At 55.8% G+C, this 25518-nt stretch overlaps 8 protein-coding genes across 8 annotated transcripts; 4 read left to right on the top strand and 4 right to left on the bottom strand.

The window, feature by feature from the left end:
• Positions 1-233: 233 nt before the first annotated feature.
• Positions 234-1943, top strand: LTHEOB_3671 (Glycerol-3-phosphate dehydrogenase; the record flags this gene model as incomplete). The annotated part of the gene is made up of 1 exon (XM_035512620.1): positions 234-1943. The coding sequence occupies one exon, from the start codon at positions 234-236 to the stop codon at positions 1941-1943; it is 1710 nt and encodes a 569-aa protein (XP_035362759.1).
• A 764-nt stretch (positions 1944-2707) lies between these two features.
• On the bottom strand, positions 2708-4498 carry LTHEOB_3670 (Aspartyl aminopeptidase; the record flags this gene model as incomplete). The annotated part of the gene is made up of 2 exons (XM_035512619.1): positions 2708-3702; positions 3760-4498. 2 exons carry the CDS (start codon positions 4496-4498, stop codon positions 2708-2710), a joined length of 1734 nt encoding a protein of 577 aa, XP_035362758.1.
• A 525-nt stretch (positions 4499-5023) lies between these two features.
• Positions 5024-6729, bottom strand: LTHEOB_3669 (Seryl-tRNA synthetase; the record flags this gene model as incomplete). The annotated part of the gene is made up of 5 exons (XM_035512617.1): positions 5024-5272; positions 5332-5975; positions 6031-6264; positions 6362-6535; positions 6597-6729. 5 exons carry the CDS (start codon positions 6727-6729, stop codon positions 5024-5026), a joined length of 1434 nt encoding a protein of 477 aa, XP_035362757.1.
• A 1094-nt stretch (positions 6730-7823) lies between these two features.
• On the bottom strand, positions 7824-9564 carry LTHEOB_3668 (Transcription factor Opi1; the record flags this gene model as incomplete). Its single annotated transcript, XM_035512616.1, has 2 exons — positions 7824-9064; positions 9123-9564. 2 exons carry the CDS (start codon positions 9562-9564, stop codon positions 7824-7826), a joined length of 1683 nt encoding a protein of 560 aa, XP_035362756.1.
• A 3153-nt stretch (positions 9565-12717) lies between these two features.
• LTHEOB_3667 (ABC transporter) lies at positions 12718-18264 on the top strand (the record flags this gene model as incomplete). The annotated part of the gene is made up of 3 exons (XM_035512615.1): positions 12718-14157; positions 14206-18171; positions 18235-18264. The coding sequence occupies 3 exons, from the start codon at positions 12718-12720 to the stop codon at positions 18262-18264; spliced, it is 5436 nt and encodes a 1811-aa protein (XP_035362755.1).
• Positions 18265-19643: 1379 nt separating this feature from the next.
• On the top strand, positions 19644-20627 carry LTHEOB_3666 (uncharacterized protein; the record flags this gene model as incomplete). Its single annotated transcript, XM_035512614.1, has 1 exon — positions 19644-20627. One exon carries the CDS (start codon positions 19644-19646, stop codon positions 20625-20627), a length of 984 nt encoding a protein of 327 aa, XP_035362754.1.
• Positions 20628-21680: 1053 nt separating this feature from the next.
• On the top strand, positions 21681-22492 carry LTHEOB_3665 (Mitochondrial inner membrane translocase protein; the record flags this gene model as incomplete). Its single annotated transcript, XM_035512613.1, has 3 exons — positions 21681-21785; positions 21925-22020; positions 22139-22492. 3 exons carry the CDS (start codon positions 21681-21683, stop codon positions 22490-22492), a joined length of 555 nt encoding a protein of 184 aa, XP_035362753.1.
• A 912-nt stretch (positions 22493-23404) lies between these two features.
• Positions 23405-24706, bottom strand: LTHEOB_3664 (tRNA-splicing endonuclease; the record flags this gene model as incomplete). The annotated part of the gene is made up of 1 exon (XM_035512612.1): positions 23405-24706. The coding sequence occupies one exon, from the start codon at positions 24704-24706 to the stop codon at positions 23405-23407; it is 1302 nt and encodes a 433-aa protein (XP_035362752.1).
• Between the last annotated feature and the right edge of the window lie 812 nt (positions 24707-25518).

The raw sequence follows: 25518 nt of genomic DNA, 5'->3' as shown, positions 1-25518 counted from the left end.
GGAATCAGTATTATGTACGCCCGGCAACGACTTCCCTCGCCATCGTCATTCTCGAAGACGCTCGAAGCTTGATCTGTTCCGCGACGCGGGACGTTCCGCGAACCCTGCTTAAGCTCCCCGCCTGCCGTCAGCACCCGCCAGCAGAGTAACATAGTCACCTCACTCTACTCTCACGACTGCTTACGACCCTTCGAACACATCTGAGGCCCGAACGATACCTGTAGCATGCAGCCATGATGAACGACCCCAGAGACAATAACAACAACGCCATCAGCAACGACGCCAATAAACGCCCCGCCGCCGATGGCGATCAAGCCAACGCCAACACCAACCCATTCATATCTTTCCGCCGCTATGCCGACGACCAAATCTCCTCGCTCGTGAACTCCGTCATAGGCCTTCCTGCCACCGTTTCCAAAGAGCACGCGCGCTGGCATGCTGCGCGCCAGAACAACGACAGCGACAGCGATGCACAAGTCTCCGGCAGCGGCAGACAGGAAGTCTGGGTGAAACGATGGTCGAGCGACGACGGCCAGGATGACAAGGAGAAGAAGAGCAACGAGGATGATGTGTCGAGTTGGGTCAAGCTCTGGAAACCGGATGGTCAGGAAGTCAAGCCAGAGGTCATCGAGGACAAGAATGGTGGCAAGACATGGCACTGGAGTGCCTCGTGGTCGTGGCCGCCAAAGAAAGATGCCGACGACGCTAAGTCTGGCGAGGGGACCAATAACAGTGACGAGCTTGATCGGAATTTTGAGGAAGCGAGGAAGAATGCGGAGAGGGAGCTGCAAGAGATGTCAGAGCTGTTCAAGAGCTGGTTTGGCGCCGAGGACGACCACAGCAACAAGAAAGATCCCCAGCAGACAGACAGAGGACAGAGTCTGTTGGACTGGATCGGTCTTGGCGATGCTAGCAACGCCAGCTCGGATATAAGACGGGACATGGAAGATCGAATTAAGCGGCTGGAGGACGAGTTCTTCAACGTACGGGACAGTTTCTCCGGCTTCGCCCGCGGCGCTGGCCCGTGGAGCCATCTGCGTGTCTCTGACGAGGCGCGAGAAGGTAGCCAGATCCTACAGACCCTGGATAGCCTTCACCACTCGGGTTCTCGGCATGGAAACCCATTCGGTGGCTTCCCCATGACGCGTGGCTGGGGCCATCCTCTTTCATATTTCCTGGATTATTCCAACCCACGGACGCGCTGGCTGCTCCAGCACCCGTACTCCCCCGCCGTACTCGAAGCAGAGGCCATCAAGAATGACGTCGCCGGCGCGCCCCGGTACGCCGACGCATTTGACGATCTCATGCGCGCCGAGCGCGGATGCCTAATCAGGAGAGACGTGGCTACCGATTGGAGCCGTAGCATGTGGCCACGCAGCTACCGCCTTCTCTCCAACGTCTACTCCCGTAGTCCCAAGACGCAGGAGTTCTTCCGCAACGTTGAGGAGGGCGGAGAGTGGTACGTGCCGGAGAAGCAACAGGAGAATGGCACTACTTCATCCCACAACCACGTTCATGATCACAGAAAAGAACAAGCAGCCCGTGACGATCATATGTATGAGCGCTTCCTAGGCACGCACACAGCCGACCCCCAGACCGAATTGGACATGTACGAACGCTTCCTCGGCGACTCATCTTCGCATCACCAGGGCGGAAGCGGAGGCAGCAGCAGCGGCAGCAGTGGTCAAGCCCCTGCGGCACCGCCATCCAATAAGAACAATAACATCGACGCTGCCTCCTCCCCCATCCTTTCCACCATCACCACCACTGAGCGCAACATCGCCGCCGACGGCACCGTGACGACCAAAGTCACGCTGAAGAAGCGCTTCGCCGACGGTCGTGAGGAGTCATCCGAGACCGTCAACACGACGCGCGGCGACCCGAGTTTCGAAGGAAGCGACGGCAGCAACAAGAAGAAGGGTGGATGGTTTTGGTCTAGCTAAATAATGCATGAATCAGTATTCCGTATTTCAGGGATAAGTGTAAGTCTTCACTATGTCGGCACAGTCTAAGGCGCTCAAGGTGTACATTTTTTTTTTCGTTGGATCATGAAAGGCGCAGCGCAGGATTATACCACTCTCCATCATCGTAATTATTTTTACCCTCCGTTATGCTTTTCTTTCTCTTGGTGCGGCTGTCTCTCGGCTCTTGTTTCTCTCGTCTTCATTTTCTGACTCTCGTTTCTAGTTAAGGTTCTATTGTAGCGGGTAAGAAGAGAATGCTGTAACTTGTAAAGGTTGCTTCCGTCATGTGTGATGAAACCTTAAGTGATAATTTACAGAGGTTCTAACCTGGTGTGAAAGAGAGAGATCCACAGGCTTACAGTCAGCACCTCTCGTTCCAGCCGTCCAATCTCTCCAGCCGCGATATAAGACTGAGATACCTCTCAACTATCTTTACCACTTGCACCATATCTTCTTCTTTCAACTCTGTCACAATCTCACTTCGCAGTTATTCTTCTCACATGCAAACAACGTCAACAGAACTCCAGTGCACTTAGAATGCTGGTGGTAATACATATATTTACTTCTACACCAGTCTATTCCCGATTTCTGACGTCTAGTAAACCATTATCGTTGCTTCTATCCAAGAATGATCCATCCAACCTCATTCGTCAATTCCGTCACATTCCCAAATCTAATATGCTTCCTCTACTAGTCAAAAGAAAGCGAAACATTGCACGAAAATTCTCACGAATTTCCCAAAATTAGACGGTCTCCCTGAACTCCTGGTCAACAGCCTCATAATGATCCAAGAAGCCCTGGAAGATCGCAACACCAAGACCGGGGTCCAGGCTGCCGGTGGTAGCGCGGATGCTGTGCATGCTCAGCTGAGGGATGCCGGCGTCGATGGCGCGAATGCCGGTGGCGGCGCTGAGCATGGGCCCGACGGTGCCGCCGCTGCGCGAGTCGTTGCGGATCTGGAAGACCTGGAGGCGCTGGCCGGACTTGTCGGCGATGCGCTGCAGGATGGCGGTGCTGACGGCGTCCGTCGTCATGTGGCCGTTGGAGTCGGCGCTGACGACAAGGCCGACGTTGAGGCGCGGCGAGTGGTTCTCGAGGTAGGCGTTGAGGAAGTTGGGATTGACGGCGTGGATGACGTCCGACGAGACGAGGAACGAGTTGGCGAAGGTCTGGGAGAGCAGCGAGGGCGTCGGGAAGCCCGCGAAGCTGTCGACGATGCGGTTGATGACGGAGGGGAGGAAGTTGCCCCGCGCACCCTGGCGCAGGAGACTGCCAATCTCCTCGTCGTCGAAGAGGCCGACGACCTTGACGATGGACGAGGACGAGGGGTCCGTGGCCGATGTATCGGCAGAGGTGCTGTTCAGCAGGGCTTGGACGGCAGCCCACGAGCACAGCTTGTCGTCAACGCGGCCCGCGAAGATGAACTCCTTGTCGATGCCGCCGACCTGAGCAGGCTGCGTGTCGAAGAGCTCCAGCTCCCAGTTGACGATGCTGCTGTAGTCGGTAATTCCGAGCTCCTTAGCGATGACCTTAACCAGGCGCTCTGGCTGGGTCGATGTGAAGGTGCCTTGGCCTCCTAGTAGGGCAGGCTTGAACTCGGTACCATCCTCGTTCTTCTGCTCTTGTCCAAGGATGTCGCTGTTGTCCAGGCCAATGATGGGGACCATCTGCGTCTCCTTGTTGAAGGGACCCTGGGATGCTGCGCCAAAGTGCGGGGCAAGGGTAGGAATGCGGGCAACTGTACATAGCATCAGCGTTCGGTGCTCTTCTTCTCAGTCCTCAACAGACAACTCACTTGGCCAATCCAGCTTCACCAGCTTGCTCACAACCTTGCCACTCTCCTCCTTCACCAGGACCCTTCCACCAATGCCCAGATCCCTATCCCACCACGTGCTGTTCAGCGCGCCGGCGTATGGGGCCACGCCCAGCTGCTCGTAACCGGCCTTGGTGCGGAGCTTGGGGATAGGCTTGAGCTTCGCCGTCAGGGCGTCGATGTGTCCGGCCAGGATGGCGGCGCCGTTGCCGGGCTCATAGGCCTCGCCGACCGCGAAGGCGATCAGCGACGAGCCATTGCGCTCGACGAAGTACTTGCCGCCGGCATCAAGCTTCCACACGTCCCGCTCCGACAGCTTCTTGTACCCCTGCGCCTCGAGGTCCTGCGCCACAGCCACCACCGCGTGGAAGACGGTCGGGTTGTCCGTCAGGAAGTCGCAGAAGGGCTTGGTGTAGTCTTCGGGCTTCAGGCTGCGGCGAGCGCTCGAGGTCTGTCGCTGAGGAGCAGCGGCGGCGGGACGAGGAGTCTCAGGCACCTTGGGCGGCACCGCTGGCGCAGCGGCAGCGACGTTGCGGGAGAACATGGACGAGCTGAACAGCGTGTCGCCTTGCGCGGGCTCGAGGAAGTTGCCGTTGATGGGCCAGACACGCTGCTCGGTGGCCTCCCAGGTGCTGGCAGCGGGCGCGGCGGGAGGTTGCATGCTGTGGCTGGGCTGTGACTCGGATTGCTTCTGGCGTAGGGTGGGGGGATTCTTGGTCATGACGGGGATAGGTGTTTAAAGAAAACTCGAGGAATGATTGGGAATGCCGCTCTCCAGCTTCTGGTATTGACAAGCTGTGGAGAAAGGTTAAGGGATGGGGAAGGTGTTGATGGCGTGCGGTTGCGGTTGATAGATGTCATGAGGGAGCTGCACGTGGTGCCTGGCACAGCTCGCGCCTCGGGCCAAGCTCCAGAGCTCCCCCTGGTTCCTGTCCCACATCCGCACCGCCGCACATCAGCAGCCAATAGACCGCATCCTTTGCGCAACGTAAGCTGTTGGAACACGTCAATTCACCACTGTGGGTGTCTAACTGTTTCACACACGGGAATCACGAGTACACTAGCCGACACCGATACTTTCAGCTCTTTCATTCCTCTTCGATATTCTAGATCTCGAATCTCCAGAAGTGAACAGTGAGAGCTCTCGCAACGCTCTACAATGCTTTTTACGTTTCCAGTAAAAAATAAAAAAAAAAAGATAAAAAGAAGTCCACACACAGTCCATAATTCTCCCTTGCATGAACATCTAGACCTTCATGTCCTTGACCTTGTCCGCGACATCGCCGGGAGCGGGGACCTTGGGCTTGGGACCCGGAGCCTTGCCCGCAGCCTTGGCGGAAGTGGTGTCCTTGGGCAGCTCCCTAACGAAGGGCAGGAACTCGGGCTGGCCGGGGATGTACTTGCGAAGGACCTCCGGGACGTTGAAGCCATCGGGGGTCTGGTAGTTCTCGAGAATACAGCAGAGCGCGCGCTCAGTAGCGGCGAGGGTACAGTTCTACAGGCATTCTTTGTCAGAAACGCTGACCATTTTCAATAAACGAGACAAGCACTTACCAGAGCGTGCACATATTCCTTCCTGGTAGCGGTCTGCTTCTTTGTGCCGTACCGGATCTCCAGTTCACGAGTCTGGTAGTCGGTGCAGTTGGAGCAGGAGACCAGCTCCTTGTATTCGCCCTGGAAGGGGAACCAGGCCTCAAGATCGAACTTCTTGGCGGCGGCGTTGTTCAGCGCACCCGAGACGATGGCGACGACATGGTAAGGCAGCTTCAGCGACTGGTAGAACTCCTCGGCCGTGGCAATCATGTCCTCGAACGCGGCCCACGACTCGTCGGGCTTGGTGATGAGGAATTGCTCGATCTTCTCGAACTGGTGAACGCGGAAGATACCCCACGCATCCCTGCCGTGCGAACCGGCCTCCTTACGGAAACAGGTCGAGTAGCCGGCGTACTTGATGGGCAGCTCCGCGGGCTTGAGCCACTCCTCGGCGTGGAGAGCGGACAGCGGCTGTTCCGAGGTCGCGATAAGGTACTTGTCGGTATCCTTGTTATTCTCATCTTCCGTAACCTTGTACAGTTCCTCGTCGAACTGCTCGAGCTGGGCCGTCTTGGCCATCTGTTCCCGCAGCATCATGAACGGCGGCATGTTGGGCTGGTAGCCCTTGTTGTAGAGGAACTCGAGGCCGTAGTTAACGAGGGCCACTGCGTACATCTAGTCAATATTCTACGCCCACATCCACAACGCAAAGTGACTTACGGTTGAGGAAGAGACCCATGCCAGTCAGGCAGTAACCACGGTGGCCGACGACCTTGACACCACGGTCGGGGTCGTAGCCACCCAGGCGGTACAGGACCTCGTGGTGAGAAAGGCAGTCCTTCTTCTCGACGGTCACGCCCTCCGGAGTCCACGTCCTGATTTCCTCGTTGTTGTCCTCATTGTCGCTGACCGGCACCGAGGCGTGCACGTAGTTGCCCACCGTCTTCACCTTCGCTGTTGTATACCTCGTGGATCAGCATCGTGGTTTTCTTGAGAAGCGGCCGTGCCGCCACGATCGAGAGTCGGCGTGACCTGGGGAAAATTTACGCACCGTTCAGCGCCTTGAGCTTCTCGGCAGCCAGGTCATCCTGCGCCTTCTTCTTGTTGGTGAGATCCTCCTTCTGCTTCAGCAGGTCGTCCGCGTTCTCCTTGTTCTTCTTCTTCAGGCCGATCTCCTTCTGGGTTGCGTTGATCTGCGAGCTGATCTGGGTCGCCTCATACTGGGCTGGACAGAGGGCAAAATGTCAGCGAGGGTTTTGCGCAGGGCTTGTATGGGGTCGCCTGACTCCTTCTGTGGTCCTCGAACATGGCAATGATTTCGTCGACGATCTCGACCGGGGCGTTGCGCTTGCGCTGCGACTCCCTGATCTTCTCAGGGTCGCCGCCGCGCTCCTTTATGAAATCCTGAATATCGAGCATGGTGGGCGGGCTGCTGCGCTGCAATTGAAGAGGTGTGGAGGTGAGGGGCGAGCGGGTTGTGGTGCGCGATAGGCGGAGCGGGAATGTTTATGAGCACAGGGACTGCGAGTGACTCTGTCTGCCCCGCTATGTGGCCTCCTCCGCCTGTCTGCCACCGTCAGGCCGTCCGATGTGCGCCTGAGTCATGCGGGCGGTGAGCGAGATCCGCCCACTCACAAGCAGCCCATCATCAGAGCTTAGTCGTTGCCGCCCAGCCATGTATAAGTACTACAATCTGTGTAAAAAGCACACCAAGTGGGCAAAAATTTGCCGTTATTGTCTGATAATTCACAGCAACTCTACGAGGACTATGATTAAGCCGTGCGCTTGCAAACCATTGACTCACCCATATAGATAGACAAGCCATAAGCCCGGGAATCAGATGAGATTCTAGCTCACGAAACTAGAGCAAAATCGCGTTTACAGCAGGCAGCAGAAGCTTTGTCAGCGGCAAGTGACTCTTTGCACAATTCCACAATGTGAAGCGTTGCCTGGCAAGACATCCATTCGCTCTGGACCAACCACTGTGCTGCCCTACGAAAACACAGTCCAGAGGTGTGCCAGCCCTAAACCGAGAGTACACGACCAGTAAGTCGCAGAAAAATTCTTAAGCAAAAAGTCGCCATGCAATAGCTGACCAAACGTTCGACTAGAAAGAAAAACCAAAAGCAAACGAAGCAGTAATTTTATCCAAGTCCCATCCGAAACATATCATCCGTGCTGCCCGTGCCGGATGTGACTTCTCTCAGTCGGATATCAATTGCCCAGTCCCAATCTCCAAAAGATGAAAGAAAGCAGTAGCATGGCTCTGACGTGGTGCAATATATTTAGAAACGGACTCAAAAACAAGAAGAGGGAGGGGCGCGTGCCCACGTGTTGTTGCATTCGTTTTGCATGCGAACGTCTTTGTCCGCTTCTCTACGAGCCTTCGTGGCTCGTTGACGTAAAAGAAGAAAGTCTGTGGTAGCAACGTTGAAATTACACACGGTGTGTGAACCCCGCGGACGAACGCATTTTGTCGCACTCGAGACACCTTTGAAACTCTGCTGACCTATTTATCTCTTCGCTGGCGGCTCCGTGATGGGGAGCAAACTGGCCGATTTCTCATCCTCGGGTGCTCCGCTGTCGGTGCGCTTGCGTCCTAGGCTATCGAGCCACTGCTCGGCACTCTTGATCGTGCTTTCGACAACAAGGCTGACCTGGGCGATCATATCCAAACCTTCCTTTGCGAACGCGAGCATGCGGTTGGCGCCCCTGACCTCAGCCGGCTCACCGTCCTCGCCGTCCTGGCCGTTCCTCGTAGAAGCGGCATTGGCAGCCTGCCATCGCTGGGGCACAGAAAGCAGTTGCCTGCGCACAATGTTGCCTGCATTTTCTGGGAGGGCACCCCCAGTGTATTGCGAGACGGATGAGCAGACTTTCTTGATAGTCTCCCAAATTTCCTGGCTGATGGCTTTGATGCGATTTGCGAGGCGGCGGCTTTCCTCTTCCCGCTGCTGCTCCTCCATGAGCTGTCGAGAGCCCACGCTTTTCTCGTTATTGTACTGGTTCGAGCCATTGGTGGCCCTCTCGAAGTCTTCAAGCACCATTTTCAGCGCACGCATAGCAGTTCCAATGTGCGCAGTCGCGTCGCGAAGAAGATTCAAGCAGAATTTGAGGCTGCGCAGGGATTTCTCCGAAAGAGCCACACCGAGGCCGGATGTCGTGATCATCACGCGAGTAGACCAGTGCGGCGACTGCGAGCTTTCATTGCAAGATTTCTGGTTTCCGTTCAGTAGGGCTAACTGACGAGTGTGGCCGTTAATGTGCCCATTAGTATTTCTTTCTTCATATTCTGGAGAGCGTTCGGTGTCGTAAGGGGGCAAGGTCTCCTCCCGAACACTCGAAATGTCAGAGTCTCCTCTGGTCCGAGCCGCGCGCACAGGCGGAGTTTGGAGCCCTTCCTCAATGTCCATCATGTCATTGTCGGTCCGTCTTCTTTTATGACTCCCTGTTTCGGCATCACTGGCTCTTTCGCCGAGGTAGCGACGCAAACTGCTTTCCACGCCAGTCCGTCGGCCAACGGTGCCCACGGTACTGGCAAAATTGCGCTCAAGGAAGTCCGCGCTAGATTGAACAAAGCGAGGAGAGTATGTCTTGGTGGTTGAGTATGCCGACAGTGAACCGTTGATCGTATTACCTATCCAGGGATGCCGTGACGTCACCAGTGAGAGAAGAGGCTCCCTCTCCTGGCTAGAGGACTGATCGGACGACGGTGGAAGGGTTGCGCTACGGCCGGGAGGCGACATGACATAATCTGCACATGTCAACTGATTGTTCCCCGTTGAGAATGAGGAGGTATCTACCTGGATTACCCAGACCAACAATCGCCTCTGCAGCAAGAAGCTCTTTCTGGTTGCGTGTAGACGTCTGAGGGTTGCCGTTGACCTGCTCGTCCATGCTCACGATGCTCTCGGTGTCCATAGGGCTGCCCACATCCATCTCGGCGAGGGTGCGCGGCGCGGTAACGGGCGCGCGCGGCAAGGAAGCAGCCTGGAGAGCTGTCGAGCTCTGCCATTGCTGGGCTTCGGTCGCGTATTTGGCAAAGCCATGGCTATCGAGCGGGTTGGAGCTGCTGCGCGAATGTGTCGCCACGGGGAGACCGAGTGACTTCAGGTCGGGAAGGTGGACGCCGTTGGTCGGCGAGCCGGCGGGTGCGACAGCGCGTGGCGGGTCCTGCGTCGGCACCGAGGGCAGGTGCAGCGTCTCAGGATCGTTGTGGGCGTAGGGCGGCGGTCGCTCTTCCTGCACCTCCATGACGGGTGAGGTCGGCGCCGTCGGGTGACGCAGAGATTGCCGATCGATGAGGTGAGCGCGAGCGACTGCGAGGGCGACGGGGCGACGGCTTTATGGCAGGGCGCGCACGCAAGCGACGGTCGGGGCGTGTGGGCGGTTTATTGACGCGTGGTTGAGCTGAGGCGGGCCGGGGGGTATCGGGAGCGGTGCATGTTGGTGAGTGGGTGGAGGCAGGCGGCACTTCTTGCTCAGCGGCCTGCGCAAGGCGTTCAATTCTGACATGTGAACCAAGATTACACCTTAGCTCCTCCCACGTGAAGACGCTCGGATCACCACCTTGTTGGGTGAGCCGAGTCGTGGTGCGAGAAGCGGCGTATCACGTCGTCAGGACGGGCTTCCTTCGGATAGTGGCCAACTACGCGTCGCCTCGCTGCCGGGACGCCGTCCCCGACTTCGTTGTTGGCGGCACCGCGGGGACGGGCGATATGCACCCCAGATATATCCGCCAATGACGCGCCCATGATAGGCTCCCATTCGCAAGCGTGCTGCGGCAACCACCGTCGACATTGGAGCGCCCCAACGCGAAGTGCCTTTAAAGAAGTCGCTGCGCGCGCTCTCTGAAGCTTCGCCGTGTCCCAGCTACCTGGCGCCAGCTCACGCGGCGGCCTCTCGGTCGTCTTGACGGCTTCTGGCGCTAGCGAGCCTACTGGATGGACGCACTGCCAGCACAGCGGAAGCGGACCTTCCTGGCTAACCAGGAATACAGCGTAGTATCTGCACTCTCTGAGAACAGGCCTTGTCAGCAGGGATCCGACCTCCCACGCCAACGGATCGCACGTCTTTGTGGTTGCTCTCCCAGCATTCAACGCAGTCCTCCTTGGCGGCCCGACGCCGGCCGGCAATTGACATGTCCGAAGTTGGCGCCCAATCGTCCGCCACTCTACCTGGCGAGCATGTGAACCGACCGCCTTCCCCAGGTTGCAACGCCCTCGCTACCAGCGAGACGCCCTCTGTTCCAGCGCCCTGATGTCGGTGGACCCGAAGCCATCTAACGGTGAACACGAGCATCGCCAGACGACCCTCATCACGCACGTGAAAGCCCGAAACGGATTGGAGTGGAGATGCCACTTCACCTCGGACTTACATTTCTCCCACACCGCATTCCGAACCCGAGCTCCAGGGCGCCGGGCCTCTGGGATAGTGCTAGCGGAAAGTGTTCCCATGCATGTGGACGCATCGATGTCGTTCCTCTGCCAGGATTGGAGCAGGAAAGAGGCAACGAGCCTCATACGCTACGGCTCCATCGCCCTCCTTACCGAACGGTGTGACGCTCAGCCCCACGTGCAAAGAGCAAACCAGCACTGCACGTAGAAGCCCTGTACTACGTACAGTACATCTTCCGAAACAAGAATTTCTGACCACGACCCTAATTTGGAAACCCCAATTGCGCAGATTCCGTGGGAGATCAGAAGGGACCTTCGCCTGTGCTTCCTGTGAGTGTATCAAGGCTGCCTTCACCACAGCTTTCAGGAACCGCCTCACACACCCTTCAGATATCGGGCCTGGCCTTACGTTTATGGGGAGTTGACCGCTGCGTCTGGACGCTCTCGTGTGGGAGTAAACATGCCCTACACCCGGAGATTGGCTTCAATTGCCCCTGCAGGAAAAGCAAGACATGGCTTCGCGGAACTCGGGAGAATCAAATCTTCAGCATCCCGATATGGGCCTCAGGGCACGCAGGTAAAATATGCGGCGGTCTCGAATGGCGAAGGAATGACGGGCGGATGTTTCAGGCTTAGCGACCGACGGGCGCGAGACGCGCTACGAACAGATCCAGGCCTGATCATTCCTCTCACAGCGTGGCCGCGCTCGTTTGCGATCGGCACTTCGGCATGGCTTGTGTGAGTGACGCGGTACTGCGCTGCGGCTCCCGAAAGGCGCGAGCTCATTCGCTTACGGCGTACGCGTCGCGAAATGGCCCCCCTTAAGGCGCATCCGCCAAGGTGAGGAGAGGAAGAAAAAAATTTCTGACGCTGGCAGACCGGTGCAATGAGAGGCTTGCGGAAGGGACCTGCACCCAATGGCCCATTGCGGACGGGCGGCTAACGCAGCTTAGTGCATTCAACAGACGAGGGGCACCCAGCTGCTTTCTTTCCCCGCGCAACGTCCGCTTAAGCAGGCAGATGACCGCCTTTTCACCTTTCCTACCGCATGGGTATGCCCACCGCACATCGTCCCGGCTAGACGGGCCAGACGTGGTCGGCGATAAGGAGGCACTCTGGCGGTCACGCTGTGCGCGGGTTCCGCGCACGAGAAAGTTCGGACGGGGGCCGCAGGTTGTTCGACGCTGTTCGAACGCGATGCCCTCTTCGGCCAGAGCCCCACAGGATGGACAGCCAAGATCTGAAGTCCCGCAGGCGCGTACCGACCCGACAATCAGCCATGCAGCCTCAGCCTTGTGCGACTCAGACGGCGCGCGCTGAGCACGCACAAGGCACGCTTGCAGACTCAGTCACCGCCCTCTCATTGGCCAGCGCGGACCCTTGCTCAGCATGGCTCATTGCAATTCATAAGCAGCCAACGTTGTTCCCGAAGCCGATGTGGGGACTGACGCCTGCAGTGTCGCCGCCTCTCTGCTGCTGGCGCTGCGCCCACTGTGCCCCCTCGGCCACTTGGCCGTCAAACATCGGCTAACTTCGGTTCCTTGTTCCGGCCTCGCGCCATGCCGTGCCCGCCTTGGAGAAGGTTGCCCCTCTGTCGGTGGACAGAAAATGCATCATGGCTGTACACCGGTGTCGCGATCTGGATACCTCACGCGGTCGGGACTCAGCATGGTCAGGGGTCCGTCCGGCTATCTACAAGCACATTCTCCACCACACTATCCGTACGCCCAAGTTCGTGCGGAGGCCCCTGCGCTCCACCAACGCCACGGACTTACGGTGTTAAGGTCGAAAGAAGCCCATTTTGTCCGGACCCGCCAAGCCCTCTGCAAGGGTACGCATCCCGGGCCACATTTCTCCAGCTCTACAAATCCCCGCTGTAAACTCAGTCCTCCTTTTCCCCTCAGATAGTGCGGCGGCCGCGTTGCAAGACCCGTATATAGGCTGCGTGAGAGCCTAAGGGCCGCCCCATCCACCACCTACCCGCTTCCTTTGCTCGCCGCTCGTCCCCAACATGGATCGTCTCGATCCGGAGCAGCTTCAGGCTGAGGCCATTCGCCGCCTCTCTCAACAGAGCGAGGGCCTGGATCCCAGCACCATCCAGATCATCTCTCAAGAGGGCGAGGAACTGGATCCCAGCACCATCCAGATGCTCTCTCAGCAGGGCGGGGGCCTGGATCCCAGCATGATCCAGATGTTTGTGTCCAGCCCCAATGGCGGCGGTGACATGAACGAGACCAGATCAGTTCATACCACCTACTCCGAGACTCGCTCCGTCGTCCACTCCGAGACCCGTTCCGTCATCCGTTCCGAGTCTCGTTCAGAGCTTCATGGCTCCGGCTCACAGTCAGAACTCCGGCTGCACAGCTCTGGATCCCATTCCATGCTGCGCACTGGTTCGCAGTCTGCCCTCCGAAACGAGTCTTTCTCCGCCGATTCGCTCTCTGAGCTTCACGCCTCAAACTCTTCCTCGCAACTCAGGGAGTCTGGATCCCAGTCCGCATTGAGGTCTGGCTCCGTGACGGCATTCCAGTCGTCAGGATCTCTGGCCGCTGTTAACGAATCCGACGATCACGCTGCCGCCGACGCTCAGCTTGCCCTTCAAGCAGCTAACGCCCATGCCTTACTTCAAGGATCCGAGTCCGTTTCCGAATTCCGTGACGCCAGGCAAGGCAGTGAAGATGCCACTCTCGCTACCAAGAGCTCCACCTTCGCCCTAAGTGGCGGCAATGCTAGCGATGCCGACATTATAAGCAACTCTGCCGCCCGCCAGGGCAGCACATCCGTCTCCGTCTCCGCCAGGCCCGATAGCCAGGACGCTAGCACGACCCTGCATACCGCAAATTCCGCCTACTTCGATGCTGACAGCTCTGCCGGCCGCCATGGCAGCACATCCATGTCCGTTTCCGCTAGACCCGATAGCCAGGACGCCAGCACGACCCTGCACACCGCAAACTCCGCCTACTTCGATACCGCCAACAACGCAGGAGTTGCTGCTGCTGCCGGTGCCGCCGCCATCACCGCCTCCCAGCCCCAAGAACGGGCTGAGCCTGCACACGAATACCGCTCTGTTGTCAAGTCGGACGCGAATTCTGTGCCCTCGGAGAAGCCTAACAGCGATGCGGATGGCGTTACCCTTAACTCTAAGAGTTCTGTCGTGCACGTCAATGACGGCATCAATGTTGCCCGCGCAGAGCACGACTTCCAGGAGCTGAGCCGCGAGCTATCCCGCCTGTCGCGTAGCCAGAGTAAGAAACACAAAGCCGGTGCAACAGACATCGAGAAGGTCGCCAGCGTATCGGAGGAGAGTGATCAAGAACCTTTTGATCTCGAGGCTGTGCTCAGAGGACGGAGGGGAGAAGAGGAGGAAGCTGGAATCAAGTCCAAGAAGGTTGGCGTCATCTGGGACGGACTGACCGTTCGCGGCATTGGTGGTGTGAAGAACTACGTCAAGGTAAGAGAAACGCTATCTTGAGTGTTGACATAAGCTTATTCTACCCAGACTTTCCCGCAAGCTTTCGTTTCCTTTTTCAACGTCTACGAGACCGCCAAGAACATCATCGGTGTCGGCAAGAAAGGCCGTGAGTTCGATATCCTGAAGGATTTCCGTGGAGTGGCCAAGCCTGGCGAGATGGTTCTTGTCCTTGGTCGTCCTGGATCCGGTTGCACGAGTTTCCTCAAGGTTATTGCGAATCAGCGTTTCGGTTACACCGACGTCTCCGGTGAGGTCCTGTATGGTCCTTTCGATGCTGCGACTTTCGAGAAGCGCTACCGTGGCGAGGCCGTGTACAACCAGGAGGATGATATCCATCACCCTACTCTCACTGTCGGCCAAACTCTCGACTTCGCCCTGGAGACGAAGGTTCCTGGTGCCCGCCCAGCCGGTCTCAGCAGACAGGACTTCAAGCAGAGGGTTATCGATATGCTGCTTAAGATGTTCAACATTGAGCACACGAAGAACACGATTGTCGGCAATCCGTTCGTTCGTGGTGTTTCCGGTGGTGAACGCAAGCGTGTCTCGATTGCTGAGATGATGATCACCAACGCCTGTATCTGCTCGTGGGACAACTCAACCCGTGGTCTCGATGCTTCCACCGCTCTCGATTATGCTAAATCTCTGCGGATTCTGACGGACATCCACCAAGTCACCACCTTTGTTTCGTTGTACCAGGCTTCCGAGTCCATTTACAAGGTCTTCGACAAGGTCATGGTCATTGACTCGGGTCGCTGCGTGTACTATGGTGCCGCAAACGAGGCTCGTGCTTACTTCGAGGGTCTTGGCTTCCTTGAGAAGCCTAGGCAGACGACTCCCGACTACTTGACTGGCTGTACCGATCCGTTCGAGCGCGAGTTCAAGCCTGGACACAGCGCAGACAATGTTCCCAGCACCCCCGAGGGTCTGGCTGAAGCGTACAAGAAGTCTGATATTGCTGCTCGCATGGACAGGGATATGGAGGAATACCGCGGAGTGATCAACCAAGAGAAGCAGACCTGGGATGACTTCCAGACTGCTGTTACTCAGAGCAAGAGGCATGCCTCCAAGCGCTCTGTCTACACGATTCCTTTCTACCTGCAGGTCTGGGCTCTCATGCGCCGTCAGTTCTTCCTCAAGTGGCAGGACAAGTTCTCTCTGACCGTCTCTTGGCTCACGTCCATCGTTGTCGCTATTATCCTCGGTACCGTCTGGCTCAAGCTTCCTACGACCAGTGCTGGAGCTTTCACCCGTGGTGGTCTTCTGTTCATCTCTCTCCTGTTCAACGCATTCGAAGCTTTCTCTGAGCTGGCTTCTACTATGACAGGACGGCCGATCATCAACAAGCACCGGGCCTATACTTTCCATCGTCCTTCCGCTCTTTGGATTGCGCAGATCATGGTCGACACGGTCTTCGCAAGCGCGAAGATTTTGGTCTTCAGTATCATGGTTTACTTCATGTGCGGACTGGTCCTCGATGCTGGTGCCTTCTTCACCTTCGTGCTGATCATTATCTCTGGCTACCTCTCCATGACGTTGTTCTTCCGTACTGTCGGATGTCTTTGCCCCGACTTTGACGTTGCAATCCGTCTTGCAGCTACGATCATTACCTTCTTCGTCTTGACTTCAGGATATCTTATCCAGTGGCAGTCAGAGCAGGTCTGGCTCAGGTGGATCTTCTACATCAATGCTCTGGGTCTCGGCTTCTCTTCTCTCATGATGAACGAGTTCAAGCGTCTCACCCTCACTTGCGCTTCGGATTCCCTCGTACCCGCCGGTGGCGACTATAACGACATTGCCCATCAGTCTTGCACGCTCGCCGGTAGCACTCCAGGCACCAACCAGATCTCTGGTAGCGCCTACATTGAGCAGGGCTTTGCGTACAACCCTGACGATCTCTGGCGCAACTGGGGTATCATGGTCGTCCTCATCGTCGGTTTCCTGGGTACGAATGCTCTGCTCGGCGAGCATATCAAATGGGGCGCAGGTGGAAAGACGGTCACTTTCTTTGCCAAGGAGAACTCCGAAACTAAGGGGCTCAATGAGGAGCTCCAGCGCAAGAAGGACAAGAGGAACCGCAAGGAGGAAACAGTTGAAGCTGGCGACGGCCTCAAGATCACTTCCAAGTCCGTTCTCACCTGGGAGGACCTCTGCTACGATGTTCCGCACCCCTCTGGTCAAGGTCAATTGCGCCTTCTTAACAACATCTTCGGTTATGTCCAGCCTGGCAAGCTTACGGCCCTTATGGGAGCTTCGGGTGCAGGCAAGACTACTCTTTTGGATGTTCTTGCTGCGCGTAAGAACATTGGCGTTATCAACGGCGAGAAGCTCGTCGACGGCAAGCCTCCCGGTATCGCTTTCCAGCGTGGTACTGCCTATGCTGAGCAACTCGACGTCCACGAGCCCAGTCAGACTGTTCGTGAGGCTCTTCGTTTCTCTGCCGACCTGCGCCAGCCGTATGATGTCCCCCAGTCGGAGAAGTACGCGTATGTTGAGGAAGTCATTTCTCTTTTGGAAATGGAGGATATTGCCGATGCTATCATCGGCGATCCTGAAAACGGTCTTGCTGTTGAGCAGCGCAAGCGCGTTACCATTGGCGTCGAGCTTGCTGCCAAGCCCGAGCTGCTTCTCTTCCTTGACGAGCCCACTTCCGGTCTTGACTCCCAGAGTGCTTTCAACATTGTCCGTTTCCTGAGGAAGTTGGCTGCCGCTGGTCAGGCCATTCTGTGCACGATTCACCAGCCGAACTCGGCGCTGTTCGAGTCGTTTGACAGGCTTCTGCTGCTTCAGCGTGGTGGCCAGTGCGTTTACTTTGGCGATATTGGCAAAGATGCTCACGTCCTGCTTGAATATTTCCACAAGAACGGCGCCGACTGTCCTGCTGATCTCAACCCTGCCGAATGGATGCTTGATGCCATTGGTGCCGGTCAAACCCCTCGCATTGGTAACAAGGACTGGGGTGACATCTGGAAGGACTCTGATGAATTCGCCAAGGTCAAGGAAAACATCATCCGCATGAAGCGCGAGCGCATCGAAGAAGTCGGCTCCGCCCCTGAGGTTGAGCAAAAGGAGTACGCCACTCCGTTGTGGTACCAGATCAAGCGTGTCAACGCTCGCCAGCAGTTGTCTTACTGGCGCACGCCCAACTACGGCTTCACCCGCTTCTTCAACCACGTCGTCATCGCCCTCTTCACCGGTCTCGCCTTCCTGCAGCTTGATGATTCCCGCGCCTCGCTCCAGTACCGCGTCTTCGTCATCTTCCAGGTCACCGTTTTGCCCGCCCTCATCCTCGCCCAGATCGAGCCCAAGTACGCCATCTCGCGTATGATCTCCTTCCGCGAGCAATCTTCCAAGGCATACAAGACGTTCCCCTTCGCGCTTTCGATGGTCATTGCCGAAATGCCTTACAGCGTGCTCTGCGCCGTGGGCTTCTTCCTTCCGCTGTACTACATTCCAGGCTTCCAGTCGGAATCGAGCCGTGCTGGCTACCAGTTCTTCATCATCCTCATTACCGAGGTCTTCTCGGTGACTCTGGGACAACTGATTGCGGCCATCACGCCCGACCCGTTCATCTCGGCGCACATCAACCCCTTCGTCATCATCGTCTTCGCCCTCTTCTGCGGTGTCACCATCCCCAAGCCGCAGATCCCCAAGTTCTGGCGCGCCTGGCTATACCAGCTCGATCCCTTCACCCGCCTCATCGGCGGCATGCTCGTCACCGAGCTGCACGGCCGCAGCGTCGAGTGCACGAGCGTCGAACTCAACCGCTTCAACGCGCCTGCCAACCAGACGTGCGGCGACTACATGTCGGGATACTTCGCTGCCGGTGGTCCCGGATACATTGTCAACAACCAGACCAGCGAGTGCGAGTACTGCGCGTACAAGGTCGGTGATGAGTTCTACCAGCCGCTCGGCTACGAATTCAGCAACCGCTGGAGGGATCTGGGTATCTTTGCTGCTTTCATCGGCAGCAATTTGATTCTGTTGTTCACTGCTGTAAGTTTCCATGCTATCTTTGCTATCTTGGCCACAGTCGATACTAACTTTTGATCCCTACAGGCTCGCTTCTTGAACTTCAACCGCCGTTAAAAGATCGTGAATACGTTCTATAGCGAGGAAGAAAATGTTCTTTTGATACTGAAATACTTTAATCACTTTACACGGCGTTTTCAGAACGAAAAATATCCACAGTTGCATTCTGTGGTAGTTAGACGGGATAGATCTCGGATATCACTATTCATTGGTTCGTCCAAAAGCATCAAGATTGAGCTTCTGCGCCCGTTCGTGGTTTGCTCGTCTTCAGTGTTCTTTATACAGCGCATGGGATACCCCGCGTTTGTTGTTTTTAACCCGAGGGGTCAGTTGTTCCTTGGGGTCCGTTTTGTACTTTTTGGTTGGGTGATGGAGACACGTCTGATTACGATGAGATGGGTATGAGAGATGTTGGAAGGTTGAGAAAAACAGAAATCTCTAGGTGGTAGAAAATAATAGGTTTAATGCATGACGTCTGCCTCAACGTCCAAATCGATGGCAAAGAATATTGTCCATGTTAGAACTGTTCCATAACAAACCCCGCCTTAATCTACGAGAATTCTGCAAGAAAATGAAGCAGCATTGACAAAACTTCAACGATTATTGAAAGACATCGTGTGGGCTTCAAACCTCCATTGCCTATCTCGGACGTCCTGGTAGGTCATAGGCCGACACGGCCAACGCTAAGAAGGAGAATGATTAGGTGGCTTTGCTAAGAATGTGTATACCGCATCAGCATCAAATAAAAGTATTGTACGCCTAGAGATAGCCGGGTAGGTGTTTTAAGAATATTACTTAAGGATAGGAAAGAAGGTATTTGGCAACCGTTAGAAATACTTTCGAGCTTGACTGTCTTTACTGAAATTTTAGACAATAGCTACAAAATGGAGCTAATAATTAAGCATACTATTCAGCAAGTGATGGAGATATTATAGTAGTTTGTCATCTTGTGCTTTTTAATAGGTGCTGGTACATATGGTGAAATATGTTGGCTCTGCCGGTACAAGCTAACAAAAGCCATGGACCCATACGTGCTTTCCCTTTATGTCTACATGTTTGAGTGCACATGACATGTGACTACGCAGGGCACCAGGTGAGGAAATATCGCGGGATGTCATCCGCGGCTAGACATTTATGCAAGTTATGCCACACACATGCAGGCCCGCTTCCAGAAGGCAGTGACTGTAAATTCCAGGGCTATCAAAGACCACTACTACAATCACATGGCGGACATTTCAACGGACACCCTATCCTGATCAAGTGACAAGTCTGCACGTCAGCTGCAACCAGGAACAAAACAAAACTATATCAACCGGCTCCATCTTCCCATCCGATCGACACTTCGCATCTTCACACTCGTCGCGCAGCAACAGAAACGCCGGCTTCGCCTTCCGGCCACAAAGGCAAACGGCTGAACCACCAACCCAAGGCCAACTATGCGCCCGCCGAGGACCACAACCGCAAGCTCACCCTCCTCCTTCGCGGTCGCGGCGACAACCACCACAGTCATGGCCACCTCCGACCTCCCGTCCCTGCCATCCCCGCCAGCCTGGCTCCTCCCGTTCGCGATCATCACCTTCATCGTCGCGATGACAGCCGCCGTCCTCGTCTACCACTTCACCTTCCACCGCGGTCTCGACATCGAGCCGGAGCCGCCCGCGCGCTCGCCCAGTGTCGTCCACGCAACCGCCACCGCACCCGCTCAAGCATACCTATTTTCTGAATCACTCCACCTCCACGCCAACGACAACCACCGCAGCGCAACCGGATCGGGCCGCCTGCCGCTCCGCGAGGCCACGACTGGAATTTTCGATAATAACGGCAACTGGGAGATGAATGGCAGCAGCAGCAGCATCAAGGCCCGCAAATACAAGACGCCGAAGAGCCGCATCCAGAAGATCTGGGAGGCGCGCATGAGGGCGAAGGCGAAGCGCGACGCGGAGGCCATGACGGCGGCGGCGGCGGCGGCCGGAAACTACAAGTTTGCCCGCGACAGGGACGATTACGTGAGTCGGTTCGTCGACGAGCAGGCACGGCTGCTGCCACAGACGCCGGATCGGTGGGGTATCGATGAGGGGGGTCGAGGCGGATCGGCGGTTGAGATGAGGCTTCGGGGAAGGAGGCAGCAGGCTAATGAGGTGGCGACGACCCATGCGAGGCGAGGCGGAAGGAAGAGGAGGCTGGAGGGGGACTTTGTGCCGACGCCGAATCAGGAACCTAGGTTGGCCTATGGTGGGGATGGCAAGAGGGACATGATGACGGACGAGGGCGAAGACGGAGGACGTAATGGCCTCCTGGAGAAGCTGAACTCGTTGTTTGAGCGATTGGTGGGATATTATGAAGATGATGGTGGTGAGGAGGAGCTGGTGTTTCCGATTACAGAAGAGGAGAGGGGTGGCGAGAGGGTTGGTTGGGAGTAAGATGGCTTGGACGACCTGCCACGACTTCCATACTGGTAACAGATGCTGGTGTTGGGAGCAGCGCAACCAGTGCTCACGCGGCAGGGAAAGAAAAAGGATATGGAAGTGGAAACAAAAAGTATGGAAGCCAAGGGGGAAAAAAAGCATGGAGGTCAAGAAAAAAATCATAGAGGTCAAGAAAAAAAAACATGAAGGTCAAGAAAACCAAGCACGAGGATCAAGAAAGGAAAAAAAAGCATGAATATGAAGGGGAAAATGTGGCGGCGATAATGGTCTGCAAGTAAAAGTAAACGCAGATAGGGATGCGGATCCTTACACTGTCTGGTTTTAGGGAGAGGTTCATCTCGAGGTTGCAGAGGATCTCCAACAAGGGACTACCAAATGGACGATCATCACTAATGCCTACCTCATTATTCACGGACAATGCACCTATGGATGTCTTCCTCAGCCTCGCATGCCCTCACATTTGCATCATCAGCCGCGAGAATTATCTCAGTACCCTTAGATAGGAGCTTGTCAATAACAGTAACGGCTGGCAGCTGCACCGCCGCTTCATACCAGCGCTGACTCTCTCAGAGTCCAGTTCATTATTGGCGATGGAGATGGCTACCTCACCACCATGCTTTCGGTCGACGACATGGTGAAGTTCGTTCGCGGTGGTGGGTATGGCATTCTGACTCAAGCCTTTTATAACCACCTTAATAGAGAAAAATTCAGTATTGTAGATGAGGTTTCGAAACATTGAGGACAGTAGCAGCTCAGACTGCGTCCTACTCCTGGTAGTAGGTGTGGAAGAAAAAGACAGCGGTCGTCGGGCGTTGTAGGCGCGCGAATAAGCGCTAGTCGTTGATAGGTAAAAGTGCCAAGATGACAGTTCTCGGGGCGGAGCGGGAATGATCGGGACGAAAGCCCGGACCCTGGCATCGGCGCGTCACCGAACTCCAAAAGTTCTCCAGACTCGCCGCCGCGACAATCGCAAGCTTACCCTGTCGTGCGCTCACATTCACAACTCACCACCAATTTATCCACCAAACCGCCGATCCCGCCGCGACAATGAGCTTCCCAGGAATGATGCCGGGCGGTCGCCCCATGGGCGCCGGTATGCCCGGTCAGAACCCTCAGGGCATGAGCGAGCAAGAGCAGGCCATGGTCAAGGCGGTTCGTACACTTTCCCCTTCCGTCTTTTTAAGATCTCTTCCCTTACACTTGTGCTTTGAGTCGCGTTTCATCGCGCTCCCATATGCGACTCGCGATTCGCAAAGATCATTGCTGACATGTGCTCTTTCTACCTTTCTAGATGCAAGCAGGCATGGAGTCCTGCGCAACCAAGCTCGTCATGTCCGGCGTAGCGGGCGCCGGTATGGGTGCTGTCTTCGGTCTCTTCATGTCCAGCGTACGTCAATCCTACCGACTCCTCTCTATCCACCTCTCTTTCGAGCCATCAGCGCCGGCACCTACATCTCCCTCCACCTGACATGACCGCCCCGCTGACACAAGAGAAACCTCAACAGATGCGCTACGATACTCCCCTCACCCCACAAGGCGCCGAAATCGCCAAGCTGCCCCTCCGCCAACAACTGCGTGCAGGCTTCAAAGAGATGGGCCGCGCCTCGTACAGCTCGGGAAAGAACTTTGGTCTCATCGGCGCCATCTTCTCCGGCACTGAGTGTGCTATCGAGGGCCTTCGCGCCAAGAACGACCTCATGAACGGTGTCGCCGCCGGCTGCATCACTGGTGGCGCTCTTGCGGCCAAGGCCGGCCCCCAGGCGACCGCCGTGGGCTGCGCAGGTTTCGCAGCCTTCTCGGCCGCGATCGATTATTACATGAAGTTGCCGCCGGATGAGACGAAGAACCCGGTGATCTGAGTGCGCTGAAAAGGGAATGATAGCATACGAGATTCGAGGAACTGAAGGTCCTGCGATTTGAGGGATCTATGGGAATATGTGTGAGCATTTGCTAGAGGGGTGGGGACTCTTTTTTCAAGAAAGTAAAAGAGCAAAGGCGTTCCGGCAGCATTGGGAAGACATGGCATATGGCGTTTATGAAAGACGGGAAAAGAGATGATATGTGACCAAAGAGGACGGGTTGTATTAGTACATACTGAATGAGAATCGACACTCAGTCATTTACATCTGATTACACTGAAGGAATGAGAGCCTGCAATCAAGCCCAAATAATCAATGTTCACCATGACCATGTGCCATGCCCATTAAAATGCAGTTTATGGTAGATACATTATCCTTTACATCGTTTCAGGCAATCGCGTCTCACAAGCTCCCAAGTTACTTTCTCTACATGGATTATGATGTCTTCAGGCCTCGTCTTAAACTGCATCATAACGATCATTGCTTCTTTCACAGTCTGCAAGTATTCATGACTAATCTGAGAGAAGGAACCAGGGATGCTCAAGTGATCACGAGATCCCAGAGCCCCATTATGTCCAGCATACTGATTAGAACCTCCTATTTTTCGAATAACTCAGTTGTTTGCCAGATATTCCGCGGTGACGGCTAGCATTGACTTATACGCCTGGAGAGCAAGTAGCTCGGTCTCAGTAGGCAATTGCACATGACAAAGGCAGGAGAGATAAATGGATGGGGCTAGAGTTCAGAAACACCGATATACCTGGGAAGCAAGGAAGCCCACTTGCCCAGTATCAGCCGTGTTCGATGCCCGAAAATAATTCATGGATTTCAATCATGGAGTGATAGTCAACGCGACAGCTTATAGCCCTCTTGGTCGATTTAATTTCCCGTAGTCCCAGTCCAAAGGAGAGCTCAACCCCTCATCCTGTTCGCAACCCATCTCTTCAGGACGAACTCCCGCACCTTGTATCTTCCCAAGAATTCCCCGATATCCTTGACCGGGCCTTCAATCGGCGGCGGCACCTCCACGTACACCAGCACCAACGTCTTCAACACTTGACTCTGCACGCGGTTAACGCAATGCAGCCACCACCACGGGCTCATCTCCTTCTTCTCCTGACCCTTCCAGTGCGGGTCGCTGTAAGATGGCACGATCTGAACCGCAAACTCTGCGTGGGAGAAGACTGGACCGCGGTTGTAGATCATGTAGTCGACGGAGAACTTGACACCATCGCGAACGACCCAGCCAAGGCTGCGGAAGTGGTGGTAGACAACGTACTTGAGAAGGAACGGATCGTCTGGCCTGACCTGAAGAGCGGACGACGGAGGGAAGTAAGAAAGAGAGCGGCAGAGCTGGAAGAGTTGCAGCGGCTCGACCGTCTTCTTTGTGCGTGCCGCAACAACCTCGAGCACGCCGAGGCTGTAGGTCAGGAAGAAGGCTTCCTCAAGGGAGAGTTGAAGGTGCTCTTCGTTCTGCACAGGCTCGTCCAAAGCAAGTTCTTTCAAAGCGTTTGCAGACTTCTCCGCTGACGTAAGGCTGTCTGAGGCATTGTCCTGGCCGGGAGTTTCGCTGGCCAATGTCGCGGCCGCAGAGCTTTCCTGAGCAGCGGACGCCAAGGTCGACTCGTCAACCAGCTTTCCCTCCTTCCTCAGCTGCTCTTCAAGAGCTTCACGTTCCTTCCGAGCACGCTCGTTCTTCATTTCCCTCCTCTCCTGCCTTCGCTTGTTGGTGTAGTCTTCCGCCTTGATCTGGCCAGACTCAACACCACGCCGATGTTTCTCACGATCAAGCCAGGTGGGCTCGCTTCGACTCAAGCTGCCCTTCCCGAAGAAGCCCTGCTCCCACAGCGCACGCACACTGGCAGGATCTGTGACATGGACGGATCTTGTTTCGTACGAGAGGTAGGCCACATGACGCTTCGGCGGGTGGGATGCCGGCGGGTTGAAGTATTGCGAGCAGATGAGATAGGCAATGCGCAGCAAGGACAGAGGATTGTGCGGGACGAAGGCTGGCAGAGGATGTGTCACGATTGGAAGCGGCTGAGCATGGATCTTTGCATAGTTTGGCTTTCTCGGGCGCTGCGAAGCCGGCTTTGCATTGGCCTTGGATTCCTTCTGCGGCGCGCCTCGGCCGTTTGCTGCTGATTCTACATTGCCGTTCTCATGCTTTGCGGCAGGCTGCGGCGGAACCGAGCTTCCGGCTGGGTCGGCCATAGTGCTGGTGTAAAATACTACCTATCTTCGCGACAAACGTTAGCAATAAATTCCAACAGAAGACAAGCTGAAATTTGAGTAGGTTGAAAGCGATGTGGTCAGATACCGTTGTAGTCTATGAAATCGAGACCACCATTGAGAGCGACGAAAGTCAGTGTCGCTCCCTTGTGGGATTGATTTTTGGTGTCATCATATAGAGGGCAGGCGTGCAGGTGACGGAGGAAAGGAAGTGGGCTGACTCACCAGGATAGTGTGATTACGCGAGACGACACTGGGTGTCCATCAGGAAACGCCTGGCGACTCACGGGTGCCGGCGGGTAGAGCCTTGCGGCAGGAGAGTGAATGGGATTGCGACAATGATGTCGGGCTGCAAGTCGCTTACATGGTTGCAGTGGTGAGAGAACTGAGGCCGACGAAATTTGCGGAAAAAAAAGGTTCGAGGATCCGCCGGCTAGCGTTAGGCTAAACCCTTCCGAGCCAAGCCCACCATCTCCGTCATCATCCTCGCTCCCAGACCCTGTGCGCCATTGCGCCTCATCTTCTCAGCTGCATCCAATTTGCATCTTGTAAGTGTTCTCTCAGTCACACGCTCGCCGCTCGCAAGCTCTGTGAGTTCCGTGGAAAACCCGAGTGGCAAATTCTAGAACCCTCTCTCTCGTCATCGCTTTTGAACTTCTTTGCCTCTCTTCTGTTTCTTCGCGACACTTACACATAAGTTAGAGCTGGATTTGTGCATGGGATCACCTCACTTAACACTGTTACTGCTGAAATAGCTACGGAGTCGCAATCCAAGCGCTGATATAGACGCACAT

Source organism: Lasiodiplodia theobromae (assembly GCF_012971845.1).
Source record: "Lasiodiplodia theobromae strain AM2As chromosome Unknown scaffold_9, whole genome shotgun sequence".
Taxonomy (NCBI): Eukaryota; Fungi; Ascomycota; class Dothideomycetes; order Botryosphaeriales; family Botryosphaeriaceae; genus Lasiodiplodia; species Lasiodiplodia theobromae.
Note: the sequence above shows the minus strand (reverse complement) of the source record. Positions and strands in the feature narration are given on the sequence as shown.